The sequence below is a fragment of the Castor canadensis genome, chromosome 15, assembly GCF_047511655.1.
Source record: "Castor canadensis chromosome 15, mCasCan1.hap1v2, whole genome shotgun sequence".
NCBI classification, from domain to species: domain Eukaryota; kingdom Metazoa; phylum Chordata; class Mammalia; order Rodentia; family Castoridae; genus Castor; species Castor canadensis.
In genome coordinates this window covers 89,490,706-89,514,697 of record NC_133400.1, presented here as the reverse complement: position 1 = coordinate 89,514,697, position 23,992 = coordinate 89,490,706, and the positions used below count along the sequence as shown (strand labels likewise).

The following is a 23,992-nucleotide window of genomic DNA, read 5'->3' as shown; positions in this document are numbered from 1 at the left end:
CCCCAAAAAATAGTTTAATAATTTTTTAAAAATTAAAATTCATTCTATCTTATAATCATCATGTGGGTTCATTAGACTCATTAGAGGTCTTAGTTTTTCTTTATCATGAAGTACTTTTGCTATTTCATCATCCTAGAAAGTATTATTCCTTCATTACTCATCAGTTAATTTTATCTATGCTTAAGAGAAAAGATTAAAATGAAAATAACCACTGATGGAATCACAGAAAAAGTTGATGCAATAATGAAATTAATTGTTTTTATAGCGTGCTACACAGAGTACTATAGTCGCCCCTTATCCACAAGGGATATACTTCAAGATATTCCATGGACAGTGAAACCCCAGATAATACCAGACCCTATGTATAAGCACTGTTATCCCACAACAGTTGATCTGATAATCAGGATAGCTACTAAGATAATAATGGGTGGGGTGGTATTTTATTCAGTGTGGATATGCTGAACAAAGGGATGATTCAGGTTCCAGGCAGGATACCACGAAAGCCTGTAATCCCAGAACTCAGGAAGCTGAGGCTGGAGAGTAAGTCTGAGACTGTGCTGGGCTACCCTAGCAAGTTCCAGGCCACCCTAAGCTACATAGGAGACCTTGTCTCAAAAACCTAAATAAATAAACTCATGAATTATGTATTTCTGGAATCTTCCATTTAACATTTTCAGACAACACTTGACCACAGGTAACTGAAACCACAGAAAGTAAACTGTGAATAAGGGGGGACTACTGCACTGGATTATCTTTCAAGAAAGATAAAATAAGGCATAGTACATAAGCAGTCTGCGTTTAGCTTTCATTGGTCAGTTTGAATTCAGAATTTTACATTTCCCACCCATAATGACAAAGAAGAAAACTGGTAGAGGGAGAGATTGTCCCAGTTATTAGACAATAAGTGCATACTGACAGATAACAGTTCTGTTACATAATTTATAACATTATTGAATGCTGGCTTTGTAAAAATACGACCAAAACAAGTTGAGTTTATTCTTGGCAGTGATGAAGAGCAATGACTTCAAGTCATTGCTTTGTCTTGGAGGAGGTGTGGGGATAGAACAGGATATTTATGACATTTTCAAATCTGGTTTGAAACAGATCTTTTATTAGGAGAGGAAGGCTTGACTAATTTGCATAAGGATCATGATTTTAAAAACCTGGACCATTTTCTTTCACTAAAAAGATGTTTGTTGTTTATGTGGCACTTGTGATATCTGTGGTGTTTGGACACCAAAATTTATTTGGTATAAAGAAGGTTGCTGTGTTTAAATTGAAGCTGTTTTCATACTATTCTATACTTGCTTTGTAAAATAGTTTAAGATACTAAAATATTAAAAAACATTTGAAGTTATTTGGACCCAGAGACGATTGCAATGACTGATTTCCCTAGTATACCGAAGGTACAGACATTATTTCTTAGGTTTCATTGTTTTTATGATTATTCTAGGTTAGTCTATTTGTCTGATCTGTGTTTATTGGGGTATTTTTTTTTTCAGTTCTTTTCTTAACTCTTACCACCTTTCTGCTTCTGACTTAGGTTCTCATAGCTAATTTTGAAATACTAAGTTACAGTTTTTGTGTTTAAGGGCATGTTTTCCTACCACCCTTTCACTGTTTGTGGGGAAATTATTTTTTATTCTCTCTCTCTCTCTCTCTCTCTCTCTCTCTCTCTCTTTCTCTCTCTCTCTCTCTCATATATATATGTATGATATATATATCATACATATGTATACATATGGTATATATATATCAGCAGTACTAGGGTTTGAACTCAGGGCCTTGCACTGAGCTAAGCAGATGCTCTACCACTTTAGCCACATGCCCAACCCATTTTTTTCTTTGGTTATTTTGCAGATAGGGTTTCACATTTTTGCCTGAGCTAGCCTTCAACTACAGTCTTCCTACCTGTGCCTCACAGGTAGCTGGGATTACAGATATGTACCATCATACCCAGCTTGTTGGTTGAGATGTGTTTTCACTAACTTTCCTGGGCTATTCTCAAACCCTGATCCTTCCAATCTCTGCATCTCAAGTAACTGAGATTATATATTTCAATAACCTAGCCATGTGGCTGAACCTGTCACAGATAATCATTTGATGAATGAAGTACTATAGGTCAAATGAGTGAAATAAGCCAGTGGTCTTATATAAGTATGTAACGTGATCATTATGTTAAATATTTTAACTTTGAATATCTTATATTAAGAATTTAATACTGATGTCAGTTGAATTTTTATGTTACAAATCATTGGCTATCCTATCTTGAAGCTTTGATTGCTTATCAAATTTTTGTCCAGGTAAAATTATAGCACTGCTTTTATCAGGCTGTCTTACTCCTGTGTTACATGTAAAATGACTCATTTTAAAAAGAACATAATACCTTTTTCCAAAGGTGTTTCTCATCGGTGTATATTAGCACCTCTAACCTGGCCTTTTTCTTCTGATATGAAGCATCAAACTGATTATTGACTTTATTGGTATAAAATGATAACAGAATTTGTAATAATGCTGATATGTTTTTTTAATCACTGAAATTCTTCAAATGTGATAATCAATGATCAAAAAACCAACACAAAGTGTTTTAAAATATGTAAATGTTTAGAGATTTAGGAATCTCAGCTTTCTTAAAAGTTAAGTGACTTCCCGGGCACTGGTGGCTCACGCCTGTAATCCTAGCTACTCAGAAGGCAGAGATCAGGAGGATCACAGTTTAAATCTAGTCCAGGCAATAGTTTGGGAGACCCTATCTCAAAAATACCTAATACAAAAAAGGGCTAGCAGAGTGACTCAACTGGTAGAGCACTTGTCTAGCAAGTGAGAAGCCCTGAGTTTAAACCCTAGTACCACCAAAAAAAAAAAAAAAAGAAAAAGAAAAAAGTAGCATGTCAGGGGTTATGGTTAGAGTATGGTATGGCCTGCAGTTTTTAGATTAAACATTATAGTGAATTGCATATGAGTTGTGTATTTTATTCCTTACAAAATAAGATGTGATAAGTGATTATAAAAGCATTGGGATTATTTAGAAATAAAATTTCTTGACAATTTCTGACTTGATATTCCAAATACATTTAAGAAACAACCTCATAGAACCAAGACTGGTAATTTGGTAATATTCCTAGACACTGATATGACTAGGTTGAAGCTAGTGACTTCACCAATGATAAGCCTTGCTTATTCCATCTGCATTTTGATATAACCATGGTCTGTTCTAGTGGTTGCCTTGTGGATAATAAGATACTGTTTCTCCTGTAACAGAGGTCCAGAAAACAAAGCCAACTGCTGAAATAGGTGATGAAAGAGAAGCTGAAGAAAGATACAAGAAAATAGTGGTTCTTGGTCCAAACTATCAAAGTTAAATATATGGCAGTTATTCCTGATAACACTCTGAGAAACTATTGAAGTGTACAGATCTGTTTTTCTTTAAGCTTAATTATTCCTTAACTGCTGTATATTTAAATACATGCCTGCTTTTTAATACATGAGTACATTGTTCTAGAAAAAAATTAAAACTATTTTTAAAAAACATCTTTTACTGCCTCCTTCCTCTGAAATAACCAGTTATTATTATTTGAAATGTATCAGGTCTTTTCTTTTTACATAGTATGTATGATGAGTGCATATATACAAACATATTGTATATGTGCTGTTACTTGATTTTTTCAGTTTATATCTTAGAAGGCTACCTAATTCTTCTTGGTTGCTACACAGCTATGTTTTTTCATTTGTGTCAGAGTATTTTCTTTCTTTTGATTTTTTGAGGTAGAGCCTCAGTATGTTGTCCAAGCTAGCAGGAATTCATGATCCTCCTGCCTTAAGACTCCTGAGTGCTGAGATCACAGGTGTGTGCCATCACACATGTTCCATAATACTAAAATACCATAATCTACTTAGCCAGTCCTTTACGAATGAACATTTAGTAGCTTTTTAATTCTTTTTCACGTTAAAAATAATGCTGCAAGGCGCCTCCTCTTTGTGAATAGGAAGAGGGCCATTTTTTTTTGTCTCCAATGTAGATACTTCAAAGTGTAATTACTGAGTTGAAAGTTGTAGTTTTGCTAATTCTGTCCATTTGCCTTCCCAAGAATTTAGTAAATTTATACCTTACTATCACTTTATGATAATAAACTTATCCCTGCATAATGAGATAAACACACACATCTAGATATACACACGATCATCTTTAATTGATGCATTTGCCAAAATTCAACATCATAACAACAAAAAGAAATTTCTTGGATAAACAAATGTGTATGCATGCAATAGAATATCATTCCACATTAGATCAAGGGCAAACATAGTCCAAGGGGATTGGACTATGAGCACATGATAAAAGCGAGAGCACACAAGGGAGGGGTGAGGATAGGTAAGACACCTAAAAAACTAGCTAGCATTTGTTGCCCTTAACGCAGAGAAACTAAAGCAGATACCTTAAAAGCAACTGAGGCCAATGGGAAAAGGGGAACAGGTACTAGAGAAAAGGTTAGATCAAAAAGAATTAACCTAGAAGGTAACACCCACGCACAGGAAATCAATGAGTCAATTCCCTGTATAGCTATCCTTACCTCAACCAGCAAAAACCCTTGTTCCTTCCTATTATTGCTTATACTCTCTCTACAACAAAATTAGAAATAAGGGCAAAATAGTTTCTGCTGGGTATTGAGGGGGGGGAGGGAGGGGGCGGAGTGGGTGGTAAGGGAGGGGGTGGGGGCAGGGGGGAGAAATGAACCAAGCCTTGTATGCACATATGAATAATAAAAGAAAAATGAAAAAAAAGAAAAAAAAAGGAAGAAAATTCTGACATATGCTACAACATGGATGAAAGCATTATGCTAAGTGAATAAGCTACCTTTGCTACTTAGGTGGCACTATGTGCCCAGGTTCCAACATCATTCTCAACTGCTGGTAGATTGGACATTCATTGGTGGCATTGACTAAACCAGCCTTGGAACAGGAGCCTCTGCTGATTGAGGACACTAAGCCATCTTACCTGCTCTGTTCGTGGGCCTGTTGCACAAGTGCTGGGAACTACAGGATAAATTACTCTGTTACCTAATTCTCCTAAGCACTACCACCTTTGTATTGCTTGGTAAACATTAACATGAAACAGAGGTCCTTCCACTTTGTGCCTATTCCCATATGTCCATCCATACGGGAAGAAATCTTTTCCAAGATTTCTTATTTCTACCTTTCCATTCTTGCTTCCTTCCAAGCCCCTGACCATTCAGCCAAGCCATTTGCCATTAGTCAGGAGTCCGTATATATCTATAAATCATGCCTTTTCTCCCTGCATATGGAATGGACAGCCAAGTGCTGCCCACAGTTCTGTCCCCTGAAAGTGTATTCTTGTACCACTCTCCTTAGGATTGCCCCTATGTGGGATGCAGAAGTGTTCCATTTTTCTGCTTACAGTACATGAAGCTAACCCGTTTATGAAGCTGATGCTCATGTTTTTCTCCTATCAGTTGATTATAGAGAATGAGTACCCTCACCACCAAATAAAGAGTTGAAGGAGAAGTTTCAGTCTAATTAGGTAACATGGTAGTCTGAGCCATTGATCTATTGTTATTCACCATAATCCATCTCACAGGAGACACTCATAAATCAAATGAGGATAGAGTGGAGACCACCATTCCTATGTTCTGTACCTTGGCTAATCTCTGCATTTTCTCCTGGGTGCAATACTGCTTCTGATTTGATATCTTAGCCCAGTAATAAGGATGAAATTTCAGGGACTCTCACTTGGCCGTTCCCACCATGACTCTTGAGAACATTATAGTGGATCTGCCAGCTGCTTTTTCAAGGTTTTAATATTGAACAAAAGCCAACCAACTGTATAATTCTTTGTTACCATTGCCCCTCTATTGTTCATGTGCCACCACTTGTATATAAACTATTACTTAACTGCTCCATCCTTACCTCATCTCAGTCTATACCTGTAGTCCTTACCCCGTGTTACCAATGAGTAAACCTGTTCCAGAGGCCCATCCTGTGTGTCTCATCTCTAGATCCAATCTCTGTCAATATCTTAGCCTAAGTTTCCTCCAGAAATCAAGACCTGGCGTGAAGGCTCATTGAAAGGTATTCTTTCTTGAGAGTGACTACAGTTAATAGGATAGAGAAGTAAAACAGAGGATATGGTTCATGCATTGTCTATAATTAAGTTTGTCATCACTGTGAACAGTAACTGGGACTCACAAGAGCCCAGTAAAATACATCAAAGAATTGTTTCCTAAAGGGACTGAAAAGGGAGACTTGTTTGTTTTCCACCAGCTCCTACACGCCATTAGGCAACAATGGCCTTTGGTTCATCTGTCCCTCAGCGTCCCAGCTACACATGCACAAATTCCCACACAGCAGCATCCAATAAACACATGTAGAAGGCAAGCAACACATAATACAGCTGAGGCAGGGTGCTGTAAGGTCACATCTGTGGGGAGGCTGGTTGTTAGAGTGATGTCTGAAGTCAGAGTGGGCTTAGGAAAAAGGAGACAGCTCAGGACACAGCATTTTGTCAACCGTCTGGACCCTCAAGCTGAGGATCAGGGAAAGTGGGAGTAATGTACTAAACCCTATTACACAAGAATACCCGAATTTACATTATACTCAAAGTCATTTGTTATACTGTGTACTTGAGATAAAAAGTCACCACCAAAGGCACATACCATTTTATTTGCTATTCGTGTTGTCATTGCAACAATAATTACTGCTTTGAAGATACCAAACTATTGGACTATTTTGTTTATATAATTCTTTCTAGAAGTATTTCATTTATCCGAATTGATCTTTCCCTAAACCAAATTCTTACTGAAGCTTAGAAACACTCTTAATTTTTAATCCACATGATTTTTAAAAACTCAAATCCACAAATAATTTCATTACCCATGTTGTTCATAATTACCAAGTCCAAATGTATCTGCCTTTTTGTGTGTGTTTTTAACTTATTACTAAATATTTTGGAACTCAGTTTTTCAAAAGTTCTGTTTTTCAGTCAGTACTTCTTTTTTAGTAATATCTTAAACTCTATTTTTAACAAATCTGTTTTTAGTGTGAGGCACAGTAGATAAATTCTAACTCTGGAGTTTTTAAATGGAACATAGTTTTCTTTTTCATACACATACATGAGTTTTAAATGTATGTTTAATGTAGTAATACATTATTACTTGGTATTGGCAGTTACATGGTTCACGGAGACAACCATTGAGAAAAAAACCTGTAATGGCTAGGATGCATAGAGTTCAACACTCTAAAACCACTCAAATTTATCTATACCATAACGTATGTCTATACATCTGCAATTTGAAATCAGAGAACATATTATTGTCACAAAAATAACTGTCGTGCTCGTTACAGACTAGGCCTTATTTCATGCTCTTTTCTTCTCAAGAGCTGTGGATACTTCATTTGTTTTTCTCATCACACCACCCAACTTCTGCTAAGGACAAACTGCCTTTCAACGAATCTAGGATTTTTCTCTGTCACTTCAATTAAGTACATTACATGCCCATTTGGGTTTGGGAGGGTTACCATAATTTACCTTGCTTTGGGGGTACCATTTGCTTTACAGAAAACAAAATTAAGGACATGGGAATACTCAGCAGATCATTCTGAAATTTCTTTTGATTTTTTTTTTTTAACCTTTTGACCACATTTGTCAGAACACATGTAACAATTCCCACATAAGGTGGGCTTACTGTATAAAACATAGTGACAAAAGATACAAATTTTATTGTCATCCATGTTTTTCTACAGTTTAAAAGAATTGTTTATGTACTCATCTAAAATAAAGTCCTTACAAACTAATTAAAAGGTTGAAAACAACAGGCCAACCATTGCATTTCACAATATCCCCTGTAGAGGGCAGCAGAGAACTTAAATTTTGTTTTCTCTTTGGCCATTCGTGAGACTTTCCTAACCTAATTTCTAATTACATGTCATTATTTCAGATAAAAGTAAATGAAAACTACATCTAGATCAAAAAATTAATTATTCTGAAATTCAAATTTATTTCTAAATTGTAAGCCATTTTTCACATCAAAGGGGAGGAAGAGGTAAGCAGCCTAATAGTCCTTTTTCATAGTTTTAGGAGGAAAAAAAGACATTAAAAGCACTGAAGAAGTGCTATAATTAAACTCGGTCTTTGGAAATCAGCAATCTTCTCAAAAACTTGATCCCTTTACCAAACTGCATTCTTGTTATTAAAAGTTTATAAATTCTAAATTTTCTATACAAGGAAAAGACAATCAGTCTGTGCCTTGGTTGTACCTTTGTAGAAGCTGTGTAAGTAGTTGCTATTAATTACATGATAAGGTGCTACCACTGACTAAAATAAGGTCTCTCCTAAACTTAAACAACTGAAAATATTTTATCTTTTACCCACCCTGCACCTTGTTACAAAAAGGCTGTAAGCCAGCTACCCTCTTGGCTTTTTATGGTTTTCTTTAATTTATTGAGAAATAGTGTTGGCAGTTATTTAGTGAACATTCACATAGGACAAAAGAGACTCAGATTTTAAACCTAGCTCTAGTGTTAAATCACTGAATTTAGCTAACACTTACTGAGTACTTAGTATTACTAGAACATATGCTACAGGTTTTATATGTATATTCTTCTCTGGAAGATGTATTATGATAAACTCAAACAAACCAGATGCAAATCTGTCTCCAGCCACTGATTAAGTAGGCATCTTCAGCAAGTTTCTTAAACTTTCTGAATACCAGTGTCCTCCACCTTAAAATGGTGATGATTATGAGTACTTTATAGAATTGATCAAATAGGGCAACATAGAGCTCTATTCTAGCATGGAGTAGACCTTGAATTTCCTTTCTGGTTTTTACCACTTTCCTTCAGTTTTCCCTGGAGAACACTGAGGAAGATGCGTTAATGATCTCAGAGTGCTAATTAAACATCTACATGTCCATCGTTCTTTTTATTTTTTAGATTTTATTTATAGTCGTCTAACTTAGACCATAAACCTGTACATTTAAAATGAAACTAAGGTTGTAGTGTTGATGAGCTGGTTTTTACTATACTCTTTACCACTATGCCCTATTTGTTTTGTGTAGGCTTTTTCTTTGTACAGATAAAGTTGATTCCCTTTACCTCTTGAGCCACCAACTAAAAGAGGAAAATGAAAAATACCCCTTCCCCTCATTATCTTGGTTGTACTTCAGTCAAAACTAAACATAAAAACAGTTTTAAGAAAGATATTGGGTAAGAGACCCATGAGAACTCCTGAGCAACTTCTTTCCTAACTTTCTGTGCTCATAATCCTTTATTCCCTTATAAAACCATATGACCATAAAGTATTGGCCTCACTTGCCCCGTTTTTTAACCAGTGAAGTTAACTGAACCTCACTACCTACTGGTTCTAGCCTTGGCTGTTCATGTTATCTCTGAGAACTTAAGTAAATCAGTGTTCTTACCTGTAAAGTTAAGGAACTGGAGTCCACAATTTCTAGGTGCTTCCACTTTAATGCTTTGATAAATAGTTGTTCACTCTTAAGACCAGCCACATCACAAATATTGCCCAGGTGTGACCAAATAATAGGGAATGAATGATAAAATGCAGCCAGTCTCCATCACCTAAAAATTTTAAAATTCAAAGCAGAAAGCGAATCACTAAAATCATCTTGTGTATGGAAAACACTGTTAGCTTCAGGACAGTGATGGTCCTTCCCATACTTCCACTAAGAATAACACCTTTCAACAAGTGTAAAATTTTTACTTTATCACTTAAGCACATTCATTTTTGCCTTGCTTTGGGGGCACGATTTAATTTTAGAGATGCATATTTTTCACAAGACTAAGGGCAGGGGAATACTCAACAGATCACGTAATTTATGAACAACTAATAATAATGCAGGACTGACTGAGTGTCTTGGCATCAACTGACCTACACAATGAATACACAGGAATTAAAAATTTTTTGGTTTGAAATTTTTTTATTTTTGACTGAACTTGGTCAAAACTGCATGTAATAAATCTGCAAATAAGGCAGGCTTATTGCATTAGCACTTCAAGAGCAGATAGGAAACCTGTTTTTAAGCATGCAAGTGTCTAGAACAGTGCCTTTTGCATAGTAAACTTCTCTTACGCAAATAAATGCTAAGAATAAAAGTGTTTTTGCAAGTTACTAGCATCATTTCATAGTAGTGTGTAGTTTTTAAAAATCCTACCATTCAGAATAAAATATAGTACTTTACGCTTCATAGCAGGCCCTACCAAACCATCAGAAATAGTGTTCTGCAGAGAAAAGATTTTAGACTAGAAACTTAGAGACTGTCAGTAGTGAGTGACTTCAGGCTGGTCACTTCACCTTCAGGAGACTGATTTCTTCGCCTGTGTAATGCAGGCCTTCGTGAATAGGTCTTTTGGTGCTATTACACCGTTACCAATTGGAGGAAAGGGCATGGAAGTAAAGGGAGGATCACTGCTAAGGATGTGCAAAGGGAGAAAGGGGAGAGGGAAGGTAATAAAGAAGGCAATGGAGGGTCTGAATATGACCAAAATCCATTGTCTGCACGTATAGAGATTTCATAACTTTGTACACTTAGTACATACAAATAGAAATAGAAGAAAATCCAAAATTCAGTTTAGAGAAGACCTTGGTAGACAAATCAGCTTTTATGTTTTTATAGCATAAAACATCTACAACACAGATCTTAAATTTTTAAACGTACAGGAAAATATACCTGCTGTAAGACTAAGAAACAGTGAACCTGAAAATCCGAAGCAGCCCAATTCCACTTTACCCATAACCCAGTAGGAGACTTGCTTCAGGAATAGAGAAGTGTGCCTAGTATAATTTACCCTGCTGGTGTTCAGGAAAAATGACAAAATGTTAGGAACCTTTTCTTTTTTTCAGTTGATATTTTTTTGGAGGGTGGGGTGCTGGAGATCAACCCAGGGCCTTTTCTTATGCTGGACAAGTGGTCTCCCACTGAGCTACATCTCCAGCCCTTCAAGTGATTTTTGTTAGTAGCATATAATAACTACAAAATATTAGGTTTCATTGTGACATTTTCATACATGACAATAACATACTTCAGTCATATTCACTCCATTACCCTGTGTGAGCCTTCTCCCCACCATCCCTGTGGGAACCATTTCATAAAGAGGTAATTTTATGATTGTGGATATGCTTGCACTTCTGTATAATAAAAGTTTTCTGTTGGCTTCTCTTTAATATATGGTTTTTTAACCCTAAATCCCTGCCTTGCTTGAAGTGTCAGCTGTACTAAATTCTTTACCCTAGAGTTTTAGAAAAAGGATCGTTGTCTGTGAGTAAGTGCTAGAGTATATAATTCAGCGATTCATTTCCTTCGGGAAGGCTTTTTCAGTCACTAAGTTTCTGCCTGACATTAACCCAGCGCCCTTACCATCCCTTTTGATAAAGAGCCTCTTCCGCATAGCACATGCTGGGAAGCCTAGGTGTGCCTGGCTGGCTGTTGGCCAGTCACGTGGCCTCGGGCCACGCCCCCAGAGCCCGGAGGTCTGAGCCTCCTTCCCTGGCTTTCACACAAACGGCCAGCATCTCCGTCAGCCAGAGGCATGGGCACATGGCTGCTGAAGGTGGCTGAGCACGCCAAAGAGCCCGGGCGCCTCCACGGGGCTTCCTGACGGGCTGGCTCACAGTGCATTAATTGGAGAGGGCTGAAGGGATACTTGGTGAAGCATGGTGGCGCATGATGAGATTGGAGGCCTCCTACCCATTAAAAGGACTATCCGGGTCCTAGATGTTAACAACCAGTCCTTCAGAGAACAAGAGGTAAGACTAAGAGACAGGCCAAGGAAGTTTTATAACTTCACAGAACTTCTAAAGGTTTACACAGTGTGTTAACGAATTTTAAACTTTCGGTCTTATTACATGTTGATGCCTGACTTTGTTTTATAGGCACATTTGAAATATGTTTAGGAACTGTTCTAAGTTTAAATAAACATAGGTTTATATATAGCATAGCTTGAGTGTGAAAAGGATTAAATTTGTCATGTTTTCAATGCTTAATGTGGTTTTGCTTTTTAATTTGAATTGTATCACCAAATCTTAGTAACTTCTCTAATAGAATAAGAGGGAAAATAAAGTTAATGCTAGTGAGCAAGTTGCAAGTAAAGTCTGACTTAGGGCACATGTTTGTTTTTCTTCTACATCTAATTAGTTCATTGTGTGCTCCTTTTTTCTTCAGGAAGAAAGGATGTGTTAAAATAGCTAAACCAATGAAATACTGACATTCTACCCTCCTTGCTTTTAGTTATCGGAAGTCATTTTGACTTTTTAAAGTCTTTATGAACATTTGTCAAAATTAATCAAATTATTTTATGATGTTTCATATAATCTTTACAGTTGATTTAATGCTATATGGTATTCTATTTATACTGCATGCTGCAGCGTGTATATTTTTATATGATAGAAATGGAGTTCCTGTTTTTATTTCTCTCATGGTGATGGCTCTGTGACTATATACATAAGTCAAAACTAACATAATTGTACATTTTAAATGCATAATTTTATATAACTCAATAATATACATACACATTGGCTTTTTGGTAGCTAAAACAAGATCATCTTTTTGGTTTGGCTTTGGATTTTGTTTTTTAATTGTTTGGTTCAGGGTTTTGCTTATATATTTCAGTTTTCTTGAAATCTGTGAGCAATTTCTTTGAGTAGAACACTTCATACATGGTCATCAGCACAAATACTAAAGCTAGTCATATTTTGGACCATCAAGGATTAGTCTTTTTTGTTAGACATGGGCCATGTTTCTGGCAATCTTTATTTCAAAGATTAAAAGCACCAGTAGTGTTGTCAGGGTTTTAGAGCTAGGAATATATCTTTAATAATTTGAGTGTTTCTGAAGTTTCTAAGAAGAAAGGGAAGAAATCACATGTAATCATAACTCATCTTTATCTTTTTAAAAAATAACTATTTTTATTCTGATTTTAAAATTGTTTGCCAGGTAGTAGGGGAATTATTAAGTAACCCAAAACAAACTGAGACACATACTGACTTTTAAAAGTGTCTTGATTTGATTAAATATAGAAGAGACCCTCCTAAAATATTCCCTGTGGCGTAATTTAAAAAAAAAAATTTTTTTTTTTTTGTTTTTTTGCCAAGTGCTGGTGGCTCACATCTATAACCTAACTACTCAGGAGGCAAAGATCAGGAGTATCACGGTTCGAAGCCAACCTAGGCAAATAGTTCTACGAGACCCCATCTCAAAAAAACTCTTCACAAAAAAGGGCTGGTGAAGTGGCCCAAGGTGAAGACCCTGAGTTCAAGCCCCAGTACCACCAAAAAGAAAAAAAAAACTTTTTACAAAAAGCTAAATTCACAGCAAGACTTTTCCATGTTGCATGTGTATGTAAGATATATCCCAATTTAAAAAAAAAAAACTTTAAATTAGTTTTAAGAATTTTCTGTCAATAAATATCCAGAAAATGTTTTGGGGCATGAAATCAGACTCTTAAGTGGATTATGAAAAATAAACAAGTAAAAGCCTGATGTCAAGGCAGATATCATATAATGATGCATGTGACTGACTGAACTAGATAGACTGATTAAAAATTAACCTAAGAAAACAACATAAACTTATATTGAAGCATTAGGGTTTTTTTCCCTCTTCAACTGAACTTTAGCCCTGGTTAAAAAAAAAATGACTATAGTAGAAAGTTCCTTGACTGTAAACTTTGTTGGTATTCTTTTTTATTATTCCCACAGATTTTCAGGTTGTCTTTTGGGGAAAGTTTCAGTATCCATGTCTGTTTTTTGAGCAGCTTATGTTCACAGCATGTTTCTAATAAAATAGCACCATTTATATGAGCTTCCTTTTTGAGAGGTGTAGTCATGCTTCTCTTTCCTTTGTCACCTTTTCCTTTTATCATCACCAAATATCAGAGCTGTCCTGTCTGCGGGGGGACGTGAATGTGGGTGTAATACCAATTCTTTAAAAACATTTTCTTAGAAATATGCTTTGTGGTTACGCAAGTGTTTATGTTCTTATAACTAAATTCAGATCATTAAAATGGTTCACTTGAACCTATAAAGAAAAAAATACTTTTGGTTATAACTCACAGGGGTCAAACCCTATCCTCTATTCCCAAAAGGACTGATTTTTGTCCTTACCTTTTAGGTGACCTATGAATGCTTAATCCATAATACTTTGCAAATACTGTATGTATCCTGAAGTAGTTAACTGTGAAACAATATTTAACCGCCAAATATTTCTTGGCATAATCTACCATCCTAAAGAAACTGCATAAACAAAATCCATATTTCACAAACATGCTTTAGATGTTTTTACATTTAATTATCTAAATTCTGTGGGCTTCATTTTAAACATTACATAATTTTGAATTACTAAGAAGTTAATAGTTATCCAACAACTAATCCTGTAAAGATAAGAATTTATCATTAATTGTATTTCATGTAATAAAACAGACAATATCAAAAACTTCTTTCCTTTTAGCTAATTTCTCCATTCAAATTCACCGGGAGGAGCACCTTTCTAAAGACTTTTAAATTGAAATTAAATATTTTGTAAGTTATTGGGAAGTCAAATCAGTTATGCTTTAAACAGGAAGGGTAGCTAACCTCTATTTCCAAAAAGCAGAAGAGAACTTTCTGACAACTGCTTTGTGTGTAGTTAATGTTGGCATATTTTGCTTTGTGAGGTAATTCTATCCCCATTCAAACAGGAGACTCTTTGTGCTGCCTTTACTAAATGGAAAGGAATGCCTTGTGCTGGCCTCTGCACACGCATGTGTCACTCAGCCTGCACAGATATGTGGTAAAGGCATTCACACATGTCCTCTGCCATACAGCGTGTGCCGTTTTACTGCATATCTCTGAGGTTTCTTTTTCAGTTCACTTAATGTTTGCACATTAGTGTCTTCATATTCAAAAGTTTACTTTGCAGATAATTATTTGGGGGGAATATGGGAAAAGGTGTACAGCTCAGCTATTAAAGCCGTCAGAGTTCTGAATTTTCCTTGATTATCAGCAGAATATCTACTTCAGTAGTTCACATTCCTTTCTGATATAAATGTACACATTTAGGAATTTTGGTAAGTCTAATTGCTTCTTTGGATATTTCTAAATTAGGTTTCTTTCTAAATTTTAACTTTTCTGTCAGTTTATGCTTAAATTATTTTAAGCGAGAAGATTATTTTTATTCAGTTTCCTTACCCCACTCCTTTTACATGACTTTGGTCATATCAAAGAATTTTTAGAAGAACTGTTTTATCTGTTAGTTTTTATTTTTAAATGGTGATCATAATAATATTTTAAATTACACATCCTGAATTCTCATCAACATTATTACATGCTACAGTAGTCAAAGGGGCCATGTACAAATAATTATGCTCCACTAACATTAAAAAGAATACACATCTTTACTTCAGTAATTATGAGTCAACTAACAATATGCTTCGATTCAGCTAGCAGTAAAATTAGAATAGTAAAATTTTTATAAAGTTTTGAGATCTTCAAGTGATGTATTTGCTATTGTTACCATCATAAAATCATACTTGTAGACTAATAACTATTTCTTGTGAATTTGTATATATTTTTCCTTTAAGTAAATAAAGATTAGATTCTAAGAGAATCTAATTGTTTATAAGAGAGGTTCTACAATTATTATCCCTGTTTGACTGATAAGGAAACTGAGGCCCAGGCTATGCCATAGCAAGTTCAAGAGCCAGAATTTGAGGTCGGTCATCTGATTCCTGAGCCTGGAAGCACTTTTAACATTTCCTGCCTTGACTTAAATACTTTTTGACCCATTCCATTGTCAGACATGTTTATTTTAAGGTTATTTTTAATTGAAGTAGTTGAAAATGGAATTATCTTGCTATTATGCAGTAGTGTTCTTTTTTAACATTGAAGAACAACATTCATTTTCAGAGGTTCTTGCTGCTTTATCTTAAAAGGTACAGATATTGTTTCATAAGAGGGCTTAGCTTTGTCTGGGCTTGTATGAAGTCATTGCACCTAAACACACATTTACTCTAATCTTGTTTTGTATTCTTAGGAACCAAGCAATAAAAGAGTTCGACCTCTAGCTCGGGTCACATCCTTGGCAAACTTAATCTCTCCTGTAAGAAATGGAGCTGTCAGACGTTTTGGTCAAACAATACAGGTAAAAAAGAGGGAAGGGAGAGAGATGTAGTCAGGTGACATTTTCAAATTTGTATTTTCCTTTGAGCTATACAAACATTTTTGCAGAATTATACTTAATCATAAGTTTTCTTTTTGGTAAGAAATGTTATTACCAGAACATTGTTTGTGTTATATTAATCTGCATTTTATTTCACAGACGTATTAGTTTTTATTCCCAAGAAGTAACTTTGGCTGGTGTGTATTTTCAAATGATAGATTAAAAGTTAAATAATTATTTTATGCATTGAGAAACGCTCAGAACTTTATTTTTAGTTTTCCTCACTTTAATAGAAGAAATAGAATAATTATTGTAGCCTCCAAATCTCATTTTCTCTTTTGTTTACCTCTTTAAGTCATTTACCCTCCGTGGTGACCACCGATCCCCAGCCTCTGCCCAGAAGTCATTTAGCAGGTCTACAGTCCCAACACCTACCAAGAGAAGAAGCAGTACACTGTGGTCAGAGATGTTAGACATCACTATGAAGGAGTCTTTAACCACCAGAGAAATCAAGCGTCAGGAGGTATGTTGATACTCAATACCAAAACCATATTTAAAGGGACTCATTTTTTTAAATGTATAATTTTCCAGGGCGGCAAACTAATGCCTGTAGCAAATTTGTATTTGAGCAATAATTCGTAGCCCATGATAAGCAACACTTTCCGATGGGTCATGGTCATAAATTAAACAACTCTAATGTTTAAAATTATAAAATATGACACCTCTTATTCGAGCTTCTGTCCTGAATTACAGTTTTTCAGACTAGGACACTTAAATAAAGAGCTGTTCAAAACATCAGTTAAATAATGTAAATATCAATTACAGTGATTTTTGTTTCTCAAAGGAATGACCTCTGTTTGCTGGATGTTTTTAGGCAATATATGAAATGTCTCGAGGTGAACAGGATTTAATTGAGGATCTCAAGCTTGCAAGAAAGGTTAGTAAGTAACTTTTTATCACAAGCCCTAGTTCTTAAAAATTACATTTCATAGAGTCTCAAGGATAGGTTTCTTAACCTTTAAAAGTAGGAAAGTTAAAAATACCTACTGGTGAATATATTTTTTAGATGAGATTTAGACACATCTCTTTAAATGTGAGTATTAGTAAGAGAACCTTTGGGGGAATTAACATGTACACTAGTTTCTTTTGTGAAATCCATGCTTTTATGTAGTTAGTCAGATGTACTTAAGTAAAAATCTCTAATCATGTTCCTTTGCTTGATCTTTGTGTGACACATTTCTCTTCCTCTCATTAGGCCTACCATGACCCCATGTTAAAGTTGTCTATCATGTCAGAAGAGGAACTCACACACATATTTGGTGATTTGGATGCTTACATCCCTCTGCATGAAGGTTAGCTATGGCCCTAATTTTACTAATATCTGAAAGAGCACTGACACAAGTAATTTTAAATCTAAACTAATAATGTAGAGCTGGCCTATTTTTTTTTTTTAATAAACCTATTATTGGGTTTTTTTGCTTTTTTTTTACACTTCAGATTTGTTGGCAAGAATAGGAGAAGCAACCAAGCCTGATGGAACAGTGGAGCAGATTGGGCACATTCTTGTGAATTGGGTATGTAGTGAGTAATTGACCCCAGTTCTTTTTTTTCTTTTTTTTGTGATACTGGGGCTTGAACTCAGGGCTTGCACCTTGAACTACTCCACCAGCCCTTTTTTTGGTAGGTTGTTTTTTTTTTTCCAAGATAGGCTCTCATGAACTATTTGCTTTTGCTGGCTTTGAAACATGATCCTCCTGATCTCTGCCTCCTGAGTAGCTAGGATTACAGGTGGGAGCCAGTTAATTAATTACCCAGCCCCAGTTAATTTCTTACATATTTGCCATATTATAATTTGTGGTGGCTATTAGATCAATTTGATGTAATAACTAGATTCTACAAACAATAAGGCATTAAGACTAAACAAGTTAATGATAGTAAGTAGTTATAGTCTTTCTTAAAAAACCCACTTCATTAGTGGTACAGTTTCATTTGAGTCATAAATGTGCTTGCAAATATGTTCCTGCTTGGACAGAATCCCCACAGTAAATGCTGTTGCTTGTCTGTTTCATTTTTTACTTAAACATTTTGAGTGTCTGCCAGACGCTGGGCATTGTTCAAGCAGTGGTTACAAAAGACCATCTACATTTATAACCTCACAGGGAATATTCAGGCCCATGGACAATGTCAGGGGTGGTGATGAATGTGATATAAAATGCTCAGGTGCCCTGGAGACACAATTGACTAGCATCTAAGTGATATTGGTGGAGGCAGAAGTCATGAATCTTCAGTTGAATTCAACCAAATTAGGGAACTTGGAAAAGAGTGTTCTGATACTGGCCCAGAATACCACTCTACTCCCATTATCTACAGGGAAGTGTTCGTAGACGGTTAGGTCTCAGAAATAGCCGTACTGTTATTTCATGTTTTGTGTTCAGGCTTATTAATGCACTCAGTCATAACAGGAATGCATCATACTTTTTTTTTATTCACTACTCTTCAGTTACCAGGTTTGAATGCCTACAAAGGCTACTGTAGTAACCAGCTGGCAGCCAAAGCTCTTCTCGATCAAAAGAAACAAGATCCAAGAGTCCAAGACTTCCTCCAGCGATGTCTCGAGTCTCCCTTCAGTCGAAAACTAGATCTTTGGAGTTTCCTAGATATCCCTCGAAGTCGCCTAGTCAAGTACCCTTTACTATTAAAAGAAATTCTTAAACACACTCCAAAAGATCACCCTGATGTTCAGCTTCTGGAGGAAGCAGTAAGTAGTCCAGTAAATGAGTGTTTTATTTCCACATTCATACAATAGGTTGCCTTAGAAAGGTGTAGAATGATACTCTCAAATCTTAGGTGTATTGAATCAATATAGTGAATTATTTTGTTGTTTTTAACTACCCAATACATGAGCACACTGTGTAACAAGTAATAAGGAGATGTGCATGTGTGGTGTTCACATTTTACATAAATATTTTAATCAAGAGGGACTAGAATTTAATCTGATCTCTACCACTAGGAAACTGGGGACTTTGGATTAGTCACCCAGTTTTGCTGGCAATGCTTCTTCTGAAAATGAAGGCCCTGACTGATTTCCAAAAGTCTGGAAAGGCCCGATTTCTAGAGTCCCTTCCAACTTGAACTTCAAGCCTTATTCTGTCATTTTTTTGTGACAGTGTTGTCCTTTAGGGAAGCAGGATGAGTTAATGTACTGAAGTTGTTCCATCAGTTCTTTTGATAACTTTTAGGTATTGATAATACAAGGAGTTCTTGCTGATATCAACTTGAAGAAAGGCGAATCTGAGTGCCAGTATTACATTGACAAACTGGAGTATCTGGACGAGAAGCAGAAGGATCCTAGAATTGAAGCAAGTAAAGTGCTATTGTGCCACGGAGAACTGAAGAATAAAAATGGGCATGTGAGTGTATTTGAATACTAACAGGAAGTAAGCCATTACTTTCCTTTTTCCACCCTGGTTACATTTTTTGCATGTAAATTATGAAGCAGGTTTATAAAAATAAATTCATGGCATAATGAAAGAAAGTTACTGATTATATATGTTATCAGCTTTGATAAAGCAGAAATTAAGTTTCTGTAGTTGCAGAATGAATAATATGGCTTAAGTGTCTCAGAAAATCAGTAATAATTCATTTTCCAGTTTTGAAGCATAATCAGCTTGTTTGACTATAGGTTACTGTCTAAATTCCATATTTAATTTTTAAAAAAAAGCATAACCTGCTAGGCATGGTGGCCTAATCCCAGCACTCAGGAGGCTGAAGCAGGAAGATTACAAGTTCCAGTCTGGGCTACATAGTGAGACCTTGTCTCAAAAAAAAAAAAGCGTAGCCTTCAAAAAACTTTTGTAGTTTTTATAGTTATGGAAGTAGTTTTTAGAATTATTCAACAAATGTCTGCAGCAGGTTGAATGCAAGCAAACATAAAAGTACCTAATAAGACTAAGTACAATCATGAAAATGGTATTTTTGTTTCATTATGTGCTTTTCAAAAGCCCAATTTATAAGTTGGGGATTTCTTTTAGGAAAAGTTAAATCTGACATCTCTGATTTCTGTCACAAGGCCTGATTGTTGTAGAAAGATTTAAATGTGTATAAACAAAATAGGACCTTTAACATTTTATCAGCATGCATTTTTTTTACCCCTACTTTTTAGAAAACTGTCATACAATACAGGTGTTTCAAGTCAGATCTTTATGATGCATGTTTACTCAGCTGTTGCTTAATCTGATAGAAAGCAACAGTAAAAAAAGTTTTATATAGTCTTGAGATTTGAAGTTTGTGAATAAAACATGCGTAGCCTTGAAATTACTATTTTATGAAGTCATTTATAAAGGCTATATTAGAAAATAAATCTGATGAAATTAATAATGTTAAATCTAGTTGTTAGCAATACATTTCAGTCATTTAAAATCACAAAGTGCCATGTTTACAGAGCATTTGTATTCCATTTCTCCAGAAACTTTACATTTTCCTGTTTCAAGACATCTTGGTTTTGACCCGGCCTGTTACGCGAAATGAGCGTCACTCTTACCAGGTTTACCGGCAGCCAATCCCAGTCCAGGAGCTGGTGCTAGAAGACCTGCAGGATGGGGATGTGCGCATGGGAGGTTCCTTTCGAGGGGCTTTTGGCAACTCTGATAAAGGTAATGAATGAATCTAAATGAATTTAGGCTGAACCTTTAAGAATTTTCAAAGTGAAATGGTCCCTTGACCTTTATTTGGTACATACAGCTATAGTGCACTTTAACAATGTGCATTTTACATAAATACCAGCACTCATGTGAAGATTGTATGACCACTTTTCCAGAATTAGCATATTTTTAAGTATAATTTGATTTTTTCCTTTTTTTTTTTTCTAGCTAAAAATATCTTTAGAGTCCGCTTCCAAGACCCCTCTCCAGGCCAGTCTCACACTCTACAAGCCAATGATGTGTTCCATAAGCAGCAGTGGTTCAATTGTATCCGAACCGCCATTGCCCCTTTCCAGCAGGCCTCCAGTTCAACAGAGCTTCAGGGTTTGCCAGAACTCCATGAAGAGTGTGAAGAGAACAACCCCTCTGTCGGGAACATCAGAGCCCAGAGAAGGGCGTCCATAGTTTCCACTGTGATGCAGGTAGATGGTGAGGAAAGTACATCAGAAAGTGGCTCCAGGGTCCAGGCAGCAGAAGACACAAAGAGTGTGAAGGCACACCGAACACAGGGCTTCCGAAGAGCAAGGGACAGAGCCCAGTTAGGTGGCAAACGGAAAGAGACTTTGGTGTAAACGAAACTCTGCGTTAAGTGGTGGAAAGACTGTTTATTTATAAATGTGTACAGTTATTTCTTGTACCAGGAGCAAGGTAGGCTTACTTTGTACTAGTTGTAACATTTTCATGGTTTGGGTTATCCTTTTTTTCTTTTTTCCCCTTTCTATTTTTTTTTCTTTTTTCTTTTTTTTTTTAATGGCAGCTAAAGATAAGCAGATTACTGTTAAATTACAGGGTTTTGTTTTGTTTTTAAAGATAATTTCTTGGATTATTTAGAACATACAAGCCTTTTTTTTTTTTTTTTTAATCAAATGAAATGTTTATGGAACAGATTTTCTCCTAATTCTGGATACATCATGAATATTTGTCAAAACTTACTAGTTTGCAAATAATGGAATTCTACCAGTGTTCTTGGTTAAATCTTGCATAAAGAATTTGAAACTTTAACATTGGCACCCAAAATCTACATGGAATGTATGTTTGAAATATTTCAAAATTTACGTTGAAGCATAGCTTCCTTGGAAAACAACCATAAAACTTAAGTTTTCCATTTTATCAACTGGAATGCTTTACCTTAGTTTGTTTTTCACTGCACATTCCTCATTTTTCATTCATTTATCCTGCCAATTATTTAATTTTTTTATTGTAAAGTAGTTTTTAGTATTTGCTTTTATTTTTTTACTTTGATGCCTTTCAAATTGGCATGTTCTTAAAGTGTTTTTCTTCCTGATTAAAAATGTGTATGTGTGTGTGTATATATATATATATTTGTGTTTTTTAAATCATATTAACTTTACCAAGTGAAACCAAGCCATACTGTTTTTGAGCCAATTAAGAAAGTTGCAGTTTTTATAGGGTAGCATTTCAGGGTGGTGAAGACATATGAAAGATTTCAGTATATTCTAGACTACTAAAAGAAAACCACTTCAAGGGATGATTGTGTTGAAAGTTTTAGTTTTGTCTGCAAAGCAAAAAGGAAGGCAATTGACTGGTAATAAGTAAAAGGAGGAAAGAAAGTAGTTTTGTATTCAATAAAAATGTCTGGTTGTACCAGAACATGAAAGGAGATAGGAAAAGCTCAACTTGAGGGTACATAGTAAGTTGTAGAAGGCTGGAGAGGGTGTGAACTTTATTTGCCTTAGTTTATTATACCTGCAAATGAGTTTGAAAGGAAACAGTGAAGTGTGAAAATTGACCATATTGGATCAATCTTGGTTGGATTTATTCATAAGATGGAAGAAAACTGGTGAGTCTTCACTGCAGAATGTTTCTGTTAAAATGATGTTATAGTCCTTAAAAGGGAGAGGGAGGTCTAAAGCCCTTTGTCATCACAGGTTTATAATGGTATCAAAGTTAACTATTATGTGAAATATATTTGCCAATGAAAATGAAAATTGGAAAAGACTGTAAATAGATCAATCAAATGATCTGTCTGTATAAATGAATTATACAATTAAAAAAAGCACACACATAATCACCCTGAAGGTTTCTTGCCTGGTGGATATTTTGGGGGCATCTGATGGACATGATGGTGTGGCAAAGGTAGTAGATCATGGCAAGCCTCACCAGAGCTACAAAAGTCACAGGTAAGTAAGTAAGCCTTTAAGTTCATTGCTGAATAAGAAATGTTCATTTGGGTCAAATATTGTGTGTCTTGTAATCTCTTAAGAATACAGTGTATTGAAAACATCTGGCCATTTTCTGGATACAATAGTAAAGAACAAAGCATAATTTCAGATTTTAATTTAGGTAGCTTGGCTTCCTCACTTTGGAAAGTTAAATTCAGAAGTACAGATTACCAATGATTATGACCTGCAACACTAGAAAGCAAGATTTCTCATCCTTTCTAGAAGTGTTGTAAAGAACATCATTCCTTCCAAAATTACCTTGATGAGCTTCCAAAATTACAGAAGCAAGCAGTAATTTAGATACTGTGGATGGAATCATGTGTTACATAAAACTATCTTCCTTTGGTTCCCTCAAGGGAGAAAATAGGAACAGAGTAAATAAAAGAAATAAAAATTCTTCAGAAATGGCATTTATGGGGCTGGCAGAGTGGCTCATGTGGTAGCAAGTGTGAGGCCCTGAGTTTAACCCAAGTGCCACCAAAAAAAAGAAAATGCCTAGTTGAAGCTTGCATCAGTAAATCTTGGTGACCTAGATGAAGAAAGACCTAAAGTGACCCATTTGTCTTAATCATGTTCCTCAGTTGAAATGCCTGCCTGTCCCAGAGATGAACTGTTTGATAAGTTTGTCCTCGTTATGTTTGGAAGTCCTAGGGTTCAAAGCAGATGATATCTCAACCTACAAACTTAGGCTTGTTTAACTGGCATCAAAGAACAACTGCAAAGAGTAATGCTCCTTTGTCCATGTGTCCTCACAAATGAATCGCCCTAGATCCAGAGAAAATGTAGAACTTCTGGCTCCAGAGGACTTTGGTTTTTTCCCTGCACATCTGAGCATCAGGATCTCATGTATGCATGGTTACTCAGATGCACTGGTACTTGCACTTTAGTTCATGAGTATTGTAAGGCTGTCATAAAAGTTATGCCACCTTTCTCCAGAACATGTGTATGTGCA

The 23,992-nt window shown here is 35.7% G+C and overlaps 1 protein-coding gene across 2 annotated transcripts in view; it reads left to right on the top strand.

Annotated features, from left to right (window-relative positions):
- Net1 (neuroepithelial cell transforming 1) overlaps positions 1-22,889 on the top strand; it is a 52,685-nt gene extending 29,796 nt beyond the window's left edge. The window contains exons 1-10 of one of the 2 annotated variants that reach the window (XM_020186178.2): positions 11,503-11,773; positions 16,032-16,139; positions 16,513-16,680; positions 17,032-17,094; positions 17,413-17,509; positions 17,655-17,731; positions 18,658-18,915; positions 19,397-19,567; positions 20,623-20,809; positions 21,026-22,889. In XM_020186178.2, coding sequence (XP_020041767.2) covers positions 11,681-11,773; positions 16,032-16,139; positions 16,513-16,680; positions 17,032-17,094; positions 17,413-17,509; positions 17,655-17,731; positions 18,658-18,915; positions 19,397-19,567; positions 20,623-20,809; positions 21,026-21,429 — 1,626 coding nt within the window. In that variant the 5' untranslated portion in view covers positions 11,503-11,680 and the 3' untranslated portion in view covers positions 21,430-22,889. Of the gene's footprint in view, positions 1-11,502; positions 11,774-16,031; positions 16,140-16,512; positions 16,681-17,031; positions 17,095-17,412; positions 17,510-17,654; positions 17,732-18,657; positions 18,916-19,396; positions 19,568-20,622; positions 20,810-21,025 lie in introns of those variants that run through there. The other variant, XM_074056737.1, reaches the window with a different exon arrangement.
- Positions 22,890-23,992: the final 1,103 nt, after the last annotated feature.